The sequence below is a fragment of the Sinocyclocheilus anshuiensis genome, unplaced genomic scaffold (genome assembly GCF_001515605.1).
Source record: "Sinocyclocheilus anshuiensis isolate Anshui unplaced genomic scaffold, SAMN03320099.WGS_v1.1 scaffold344, whole genome shotgun sequence".
Taxonomy (NCBI): Eukaryota; Metazoa; Chordata; class Actinopteri; order Cypriniformes; family Cyprinidae; genus Sinocyclocheilus; species Sinocyclocheilus anshuiensis.
This window is the reverse complement of record NW_015557066.1, coordinates 357,080-367,201: the sequence shown is the minus strand read 5'-3', so window position 1 is coordinate 367,201 and position 10,122 is coordinate 357,080. Positions and strand designations below refer to the sequence as shown.

Below are 10,122 nucleotides of genomic sequence, written 5' to 3'. Positions count from 1 at the left end.
AAAAACACTAAACGATGAAGACAGTTCAGGGCAGATACTAGATCAGGACCTTTCAGGCTTTTTCAGGCCACGGGCTCACTCTCAGAAATAAAGGTACAAAAGCTGTCACTGGGGCGGTACCTTTTCAAAAGGTTCATATTTGTACCTTAAGGGTCCATTTTAGCACGTAAAGTGTTAGAACCTAATAGGAACAAAAGTGTACCTTTTGAAAAGGTACCACCCCAGTGACGGCTTTTGTACCTTTATTTCGGAGAGTGCTCCTGAAGAGAGACTAACCAGAGACCCCTCTTACATAATGTATAAAACTGTTACATTTTAAGTCAGGTATATAAAATGCATGTATACTATTTTAATGTGTTTATAAAATATAATGTAATATTAATAAAAATTTAAATATAAACAAAATTATTTGTAATTGGTATAAATTTTTCATTTATATTGATTTAAAGACAAATATGTGTACATTTAATTACATTTTCTTGTATTTAAATGTGTATGAAAAATACAGTAGGGACAATGAAACATTAACTTAATTTGATTGGGATTTCACGTGAAGGCAAAAGATGTTCAACAGAAAGCAACTTGGTTTGGCTTATGTGTCAGACATCACTAAACTACACTATATACAATGGACGTTTTTTGCCCACAAAATTTCACTATCTACTGTTTGAAGGCCTTTACTGCTTGAAAAACTTAGAGGTGTTTACTAAGATGGTTAGAAGTGTTTAACTGCCTAAACATATTCAAAACCATACTGCTATTAAAGGTTATTTTGTACAGGCCTCACTCAGAGAAAGCCCTTAGCAAATAACCTGAAACCAGATATATTGCACAATTGTAATATTCACGATTAGAAATTATCTGCTGAACTTTGACAGTTTGACCAAGAGCCAATAAATAGTGACAAAGACTTCCTGCAGTAATGAGAGGACAAACTGCTGGGGTGATTAACACCTATTTGCGTGTGTGTCTGTATGGGTTTGGAGGAAGTGTTAGGGAACCCTTGGCCTCTAACGTAAGATGCACCCCCCTTTCCCCCAGATCCAAAGATTGTTGTTTCTACACACCTTTGTGGGCAGGCTGGAGTGCAAACTGGGAACTGGGAGAGACAAAGAGACAGATCAAAGACGAGACTGATGTTTTGACAGAAGTGCACATACGCACCTCTGTCCTCTTTGAAGTTATGAAAAGGTAGCAACCCAAGGATCGTCCTAGCAGGTCATTGGCTTTGGAAGCTACAAACCTCCGGACAAGTCACTTTAGTTTGTTGCTCCAGTCTCATGGTCATGTATCTCCCAGAGGAACGGCCTGTGCTGGATTTACCTTACAAAATGAATCATTTGGCTAATAACTATGAATATTATCCACAAGGCAGGACTTTAGATCTTTACATCTCTCATGTTTTTTGAGTTTTAAATTCAATTTCAGGTTTATTTATTGTTGTTTTTTAGTTTATTGATTATTGTGAGTTGTCAAGACAACTGACTAAATGGAGTTTTCTCTAATAGCAAACAAATACCATTCTGGAAAGCTAATGTTGTGCATATGAAATGAATGAAAATCTGAAATTATTATATTATCGATCAGAGCTCACTTGCTGGACTCAACATGGCCTCAATGGCAGGATGAACAGTCCTGAAGCTGAACTGACCTCACTGCCAGTTCATGTATCACTGCAAGATCGAAAGATTTGGGACAAATTCAGCAGCATTGGCACAGAGATGCTGATTACTAAATCTGGCAGGTATGCACCGACAAGGGTTTAAAATGACTAAATTAAGTCCTTTTAAGTATTTTTAATGTCTATAATTAGTATATACGTAGTGATATAACAAATGTGTAATTGAATTGTGTTGGGATTTACCCCTATTATAGTGCAAGAAATATAGTTGTTAATGTATCAAAGAGAAAAGGCAGTGTTGTTAAGTGCATTAGTGAACTATTCGTTTAGCTGAATAGTTTATAATCTTGAAAAAATTACAAATCAGAATGTACATTATTGAGGGCATCTTCTATCTAATATGTGATGACTAATTGTTATGATGTGTATCCGGTGTGCTTTTATTTCAGGCGGATGTTTCCCAGCTGCAAAGTAACAGTGACAGGACTGAATCCAAAAATCAAGTATGTGGTGATAATGGACATGGTGCTGTTTGATAACCACAAGTACAAGGTACCTCCCCTCCACCCCTCCCTTATAACACATACACACATACTCACTTCAACCCTCTCCAACCTCCCTCACAAACACACACGTACACTCTTACGTAGATTAAGAAAAGGATAAATAGTAATAATAATAATAATACTTTTATTCAGTATTAAATTGATCAAAAATGACAGTAAAGACAATTTTAAGGCTACAAATATCCATGAATCCTGAAAATGTATCATGAATTTTACCAAACATCTTTCCAGCATTGATGATTGTAATAAGAAATGTTTCTTGAGCACCAAATTAGCTTATTAGAATGATTTCTGTAGGATCACATGACACTGAAGACTGGAGAAATGACCATGCCATCACAAGAATAAGTTACATTTAAAAAAAAAAAAAAAAAAAAATGTTATTTTACAATATTACTGTTTCCACTGTATTTCTTGGTCAAATAAATGCAGCCTTGGTGAACATAAGAGACTTCTTTTGAAAAGATTTTGTACATAACTGTACTACAACTCTATTTTTAAACTATTTCTTTCTATTATACATTCATCTGTTTTATTCCTTAATGTCTTAATATCAGCTCCAGATAGGGATGTTATAATGCTGCAAACCTGATAGATGTGTGAACAACAATACCAAAGACCTACAAATAAATCAATTCTTGAATGAGTAGTGATAGGTTAATGATTTTTGTAGTTAATTGTAGTCTTCATGACTATTCATGCTCTTATATTGTTACAGTGGAATAAGGATCTTTGGGAAATGAATGGTTCAACTGATCCACACTTGCCCAAATCGGTTCTTCATCCATCCAGACTCTCCTGCACCTGGAGAGAAATGGATGCAGTATCCAATCTCCTTTCACAAGCTCAAACTGACCAACAACACCCTCAACTCTAATGGCCTGGTGAGATTTTAGAAATGGGGAAAGTCTAACGTTTGAAAGATTTCTAAAGGTGTTTTCTATTTTTATGATTGCTTTTTTTTTTATTTCTCTCCATGTTCTATAGGTGGTTCTCCACTCCATGCAAAAATACTAGCCCCGTCTACACATAGTCCAATCTCCAGACCCCTGTTACCCTCAGAACCCTGGCAGTTACCTGCGCTTCACCTTCCCTGAAGCTGCTTTTATAGCTGTCACAGCCTACCAGAACCAGGAGGTGAGAACAGGCATTTCACGCCAGATGAATACTGGAGACCCTTAAAGCTTAAATGTGAATTACTTTCAGATCTGACCTTCAAAGATATTTTTCATTAGAGTTCCATTGCCATCTAGTGGGTCAAATTCATGAGGCCAAAAGGCCAATTAAAATGTCCATGGTGGCAGAATCTAGTACGCAGTGTAGTGTGGAAAATAAGCAAAACCCATTATTTGTCACACAATATCAGCAAAACATTTAAGTTGACATCTGAAGACTTCAATGCGTCAGATTTTTCTCTCTTAATTTATTATGTTTTATTAGTCCATTTTTGTATCATTTATTCGTGTTGACTGGCATGTCTGTGGTTTTTGTTGATGGGACTCTTTGTTTCTCATCCTCAACACAGATCACAAAACTCAAGATTGACAACAACCCCTTTGCCAAAGGCTTTCGTGACAATGGGCTGAACAGGAAAAGGTGAGAGACACTTAAAGAGACACAAAAAGAAGGGATTGAGATCTGTTTTCATCATTTCTTTCTTTTCAGGAAAATTCACTTACAAATGTCTCCTTTACAGAATATGACTTCAGGGCTGATATTTTTGTGTGAATAATTATAATTCTTTTCAACCATGTACAGTAGGTAAAGGAGCCAGATTTTCTTAATTCCTAATGGCAAATCAAAAAGTGTTTAATAGAATTTACATAGTGTTTCCTGTCCTGACTGCTGAACCTCCAACCCTAATAATCAATTCTGATATTTTCAGTTAATATAACTTTTATAATTTCTCCTCCTTAGGTTTAGAGACAAAGAGAGCCAAGAGACCAAGGATTCAGATGGACAGGCTAAACAGGATTTGACACCAAATGAGCATGGTATGATTTCCTGAGAGAATAATAATAATACAATTCGTTATATTAATGTAGCTTTACATTATATGCATCAGTGTTGCTTCTTGTTTCTGTTTCTATGACCTGGTGCCCAGCAGAGGCACTTTTTTTTTGTACCTCAATCATGAGGGTCACCTTGATGTGCCCTACATATTTACCAATTAATTAGCTTTTTCCCCCCTTTGGACAGACTAAAGAAAAATAAATGGTGTATTTCTTCTTTTGTCCACAAAAAGTGGGACAGTCGCAGAAAGATGAGGATGTGATCGTGTCCAGCTCCATTGACTGCAGAAGAACGCTGAATTCTTCAGAAGAGGCTTCCTCTGTCACTCCCAACCCTTTCATATAAGCCTTCATAAACGCTAGCACTGCTGGAGGACCTTCACCCCATCAGACACACACCATTCTCAGCCTCAATAAAAGACACCTGAACAGGTGAGTCTGGCTCTGGTTCTGCCTGGGAATTTTTGTGATGCAGTGAATATCACACTATAATCAAACCATGATATTATGCTGCAGTTCTGCGGAAAAATACTCATTCTTGCTCTAGACTTATGTATTATATTTAATCTGAAAGATTCAGGGATGCAAACTTACCAAGGCGTGAAAAAGGTGACAGAGATAACCATCTAGAAAATAAATTCATATAATCTAAGCTTTAAAATTGGGATTTACTGTCAATTTTAGCATGGCAGGATAGGGGGGAAAAACTCACTTTAGACCCTATGAAGAATTTTCAAAATATTACTATAGTAATAATACTGTTGTACTGTAAAATTAAAAATAAATAAACAATAAAAATAATTTCATTTTACAGAACAAGAATAAAATTACAAGTGATTCTTAATTTCTTTGCTTTCAAATGTTAAGCCATAGAGCTTTTATTTTGGCTTAAAACCTAGTTTGCATTCAAAACTGCAATTTATTGCTGAAAAGTGAGACATTTGGATCCCTGGAGATTAAATTTATTCTCAGTTTATTACTTTTTAGACAACTACATCAAGATAATTAAACACAGCATTGTCCTCCAAAATACTATTACTACTGAACATTACTATTACAAAATAAATGAAAGAAATATATTACTATAGATTATATATTACTATTGTACTGTTAAATAAAACATATTTAATAATAAATATAATTAAAATATTTAATAATTTGATAAGAATTTCCTTGTACAGAACAAGAACAAGTACAATTACAAGTACAACAAGTCAAATTACAAGTACATTTTTTAATTTCTTTGTTTTCAAATGTTAAACCATAGAATTTTTATTCTGGCAGAAAACCTACTTTAGATTTATATCTGCACTGAAAAGTGACAAGTTTGTATCCCTCGATCATTAAAATGATTCTCAGTTTATAACTTTCTTGACAATGGCTAAATACAGACTTGACCGTTTCGTCCTCCAAAATAATGGTGTCAATTTTTTTGCAAGTCCCAGAGAAGCCAGACCCTCCAGCCTCCATAGTTTGTGTGCAGCTCTGCCTGTGGCCCAGAGCTCCTGTGTCCAGTCCTCCACAGGAGACGGCCACCTCAGCACACTGCCATCTCAGATCAGCAGCCCTCTAAACCCTCAGCAGCACAATCACCACAGCAGCCCAGCCTCTCAAACCCCAGGCAGATCCATAATCCAGCTCCAGCCTTGTTTTCGGACCCCTCCCCATCCCTCACGACAATGTCCCGACATGGAGCTGCCCCTCCCTCTGCCTCCTAAACTGAGCTGCATGCAACTCCCTGGAAGTGCTCTGAGGAACCTGGAGATGACCCCAGTCTCCGACTATGTCCGAGGTCCGAGGCCCCTCACCAACATCCTTAACAGGATCCATTTTCGAACTTTAGTCTCAGGGCCATCAGGGAAGGTCCTGCAAAATCCCCCCCAACCTGAGCAGTACCTCCGTGGCTCAGACCGAGAGCTGCATCCGCAGATTTATCCAGCGGTTCAGAAATGCACTGATCAGCAGTTCACATTAAACAGCATGCTGAACATCCAGACTGAACACAGATCACAGATGGACTATGTCAGTGCCAGACCACTAACTGAATACTACAGTGATCAGCAGACTGGGAAATGAAGTTTTTCAGGCATCATCTAATTACGACTAATTTTGTTGCTCATTTCCAGCAAAGACTGCACTAGATTACTAGATTACAAAAAAATAAAAATAAAAAACAGAGGGCTTCCCAGCCAAAGAATGTAAATATTATTTTCAGTGGGATATGGGGTTGTTGTTAGCTGTCACTAATGTCCATATTTATGTTTAGTCTGTTACTATCTGCCTGAACTTTAAACTGTACTGTCTAAACTTCAAAAGTCTAAGGCAAGGCAACTTCCTAGTTGTAAAACTGGAACAAACATTTCCTTGCTTTGAAATTATATGTATTGTGAAAGTGCTATACAACTTGAATATTTATTTTTCTAAATCTGTTTTTAAACAAAATAAATGATTTTTAATCAGAATGAAATTATTTTCATTTTCTGTGAACTTCGCTTAATCCACACAAGTTGTTGGTTAACCACTCCATCTCACACGGAACACCCACTCTTCATTATCCATTTCCCACCCTAATGTTTTTCCCTTGATTATTCTCTTTCACTAGGACATTTTCATTACAGAAGCAAAATGAGCTGTAGACTGAATTTCATTCAGAGTTGTAATTGACTTCAAGTAATTCTGCAGACCAGAATGTCTGAAGAAAATCTAGATCACACTTTTGCTGTTTCCATCCTAATTTCTGATCCTGTGTGGGTTTCCTTTTTTTATACATTAAACCTAAATACAGAGTTCTGGGTTAAGTTTTAAAAGTCATCACAAATATAACTTTTCATAAAGTTATAACACCATAGCATGTATCGGTCTAGTGTAAAACAGCAAATATTTCACATGGGAAAAAGACAAATAAATCAAGAAGGAATTTATTGACTGTGATCAGAAACAGATTTATTATTGGATACATAACTTGTATACTATATATTCATTCTAGAAGTTATAGGCATTAACTATATGCACTGCTATATAACACATTCTCAATATGTGACTGTTAGTGGTGGAAACATCACAAATCTGGAACAAACACACTCAGCTCAGAAACAACAGCTATCCTTAGTTTAGATTAAGCATAGAAAAGTTTTTGAAACCTTAAGTTGATTTTAAATGTGTGCAACATCTTATAAACAATGGCTACATTGTTCCACAGTTCCCTTTTCCCAGTTGAAACAGATATTCATGTCATAATAACAAACACACTTAATTTTGAAGAATTAAAATTGAACATCAACTTTAATGAACTTGTTTCTGACAAACAGAACATTCTTTCACAAATATTTTTGCCAAAGTGTACTGTAAAAAAAAATGTTATATTTGGCATCTGATTATGAACAAAAGATCAATGAACAAAAGACCGGATCATTTATGATTCAGCAGCAATGTAAAATAAATGTGGATATACTGTTTGACCTAATGATGTTTGGCAAACTGATTTGCATTATCATGACATAATGGCAAACTGAATATCAGAAGAAAATAAAACACTAAAATATAGTCACTCTCAATGGAAAAAATAGCTAAAGCGGAGTTAAAATTCACATATACCTGACAGAGTGCTCACATTATCTGGATGTTGATAACTAGTACTTTAGGAATAAAGAATACATGTGACATTATTTTAAATATTGCAGTTAAAACATAAAAAAGAGGAAGTCCTGACATAATCAAAATGCATCACTGAATAAAAAAAGAAAAAACTGCAATGATTCAATATGGGGAAAACTCCTTAAGGCATAGAGTATCTTCAAGGAAACTATGGACATGGTAGATGTTCAACTTCAAATGCACAGCGTATATCAATCTCCAAACTTCTGGATTTAACAGTAGACAAAAGAGTGCTCTGGGTTCTGTACTGTCAGTTTGGCTGCAGTCATAATATCTTACTTGCAGCTTTATCATCTGCATAAACATTGGGTGAGGTAAATTACGTGAGGTTTTCTGCAATGAAAAATAAATATACTTTTCTAAATCCTGATAATTCAGCATGTTTTGGCCTTTGCTTGGCATCTTGGTAAAACTGCATTTGGACCACTATTTATTATCCAAAAATAGGCAAAACGTTCTCAAAGAATATACATACAGATCCGATTATGAATCGCATGGCGTAGTTTCTCATGATTGACTGCACAGTGAAAGTGTGATTTGACCTTCAACCCTAAAAGCAAACTTTTAAAAGGTAACAAACTGATTGTTTTCATCCCACTGTAAAAAAATATCGAATTATTAGAGCGCTTCATGTTTGAACTGCGCAAAAAGATTTTTACAAATGAACCTATGTCTAAATGTATTGGTTAGATAAACTAAAAGTCAGTCCTCCTCATTCCTGTGTCACTATTTGTCCTGAACAGCAATGTCTTCACAATGATGAATGATTTCAAAGGCCCACTAAACATGCTGTAACAAACCTAATGGCTCTTCTACACTATGCTTCTATATATCTTCATACATTGCATAAATGTAACTGTGAATAATGGGAATACATCCTTATCTTCTAAATCACTACATGCACATACGGTAGATCTGCAGCTGCCCACTGGTGAATATATGATACAGTTCTGTGATTAACAAAAAAACTATAATTGTGGTACGTCGTTTGAACAACAACAAAAAAAGGCAAATAAACAGACAAAAAAGGATATAAGTGACAATACAAGAGCCCGTGCAGAGAATCTGGTCCTGAAGAGGTAAGGCACCAGGGGTCTAAAAAAAAACAAAGCCTAATTTCTGTAAAAAGAAAACAGCTTTCAAGTGTTTCTTTTCAAGGCAATCAATGTGGGAGTGTCGGAAAGGCAGCAGAGTGGAAGGAGCGTGTTCAAGCTTGAGGACTGATCATCTTCTGAAGCAAAGGGATCTGTAGAGAAACGACACATTTATTTACATGATTGTTTATTTTTGATCAAATGAATGCTGCTTCCATTAAAAAAAAAAATCTTAAAAGTCACTAAATGTTTGAACAGCAGTTTATATGCAATGTATTCACCTTGGATAGATCCACCCCAGTGAGGGCGTTTACAGAAACTGGTAGTTCAGCCAACAGACGATTCACTTCCCCAGTGACACGGCCACCGTCGCCGCTCAGGATCACAATCTCATTGGTACGGCTCAAGGGTGCTGCCACCTGTGCAGCAATCTGTGACACAACAAAAACTCATTCAGCTTTATTCTTCAGAGTATCATCTTTAAAGCTGCAGTCTGTAAGTTTTGTCTCTTTGTCGCCATCTCTGTTTGAAAACCTGCAATTGCAGCTGTGTGCGGAATTATATTCCATGCGTGGGGTTGTGCTCCAGCGCGGATGAATCTAATGTTTTGAGGAGTATGTGTGTGTGGCAGTCAGTCACTGCACCGGCGTGGATATTTACTGTACTTCGCAATCACAGATTCTAGCCTACGTCTTGGAATATATGACCCAAATAAAAATTCACACTGTATACTGTCATCTAAACAAGTAACAAGTCTGCCACGTTTGTTCTGACCAACTGAGGAAAAAAATGATTACAATAAATCGTGCTACCAACGCTCCAGCGCGCATGAATCTAATGTTTTGAGGAGTATGTGTGTGTGGCAGTCAGTCACTGCACCGGCGTGGATATTTACTGTACTTCGCAATCACAGATTCTAGCCTACGTCTTGGAATATATGACCCAAATAAAAATTCACACTGTATACTGTCATCTAAACAAGTAACAAGTCTGCCACGTTTGTTCTGACCAACTGAGGAAAAAAATGATTACAATAAATCGTGCTACCAACGGTGATTAAGGCCCAATCCCAATTCTATTTTATACCCCTTCCCCTTCCCCTAGGAATTGGGACACCACTACTATACGTCACACGTCATCATACGTCGTCTAGCTCCTACAATACACACACCTAT

General features: G+C 36.5%; 1 protein-coding gene and 1 pseudogene across 2 annotated transcripts in view; one reads left to right on the top strand and one right to left on the bottom strand.

The window, feature by feature from the left end:
- Nucleotides 1-1,331: 1,331 nt before the first annotated feature.
- LOC107676631 (T-box transcription factor TBX6L-like) lies at nt 1,332-6,275 on the top strand (annotated as a pseudogene).
- An 826-nt stretch (nt 6,276-7,101) lies between these two features.
- Nucleotides 7,102-10,122, bottom strand: part of flot2a (flotillin 2a) — a 31,638-nt gene continuing 28,617 nt past the window's right edge. For both annotated transcript variants that reach the window (XM_016471274.1, XM_016471275.1), the window contains 2 exons: nt 9,229-9,378; nt 7,102-9,099 (listed from right to left, as the gene is read on the bottom strand). In XM_016471274.1, coding sequence (XP_016326760.1) covers nt 9,061-9,099; nt 9,229-9,378 — 189 coding nt within the window. In that variant the 3' untranslated portion in view covers nt 7,102-9,060. The remainder of the gene's footprint in view (nt 9,100-9,228; nt 9,379-10,122) is intronic.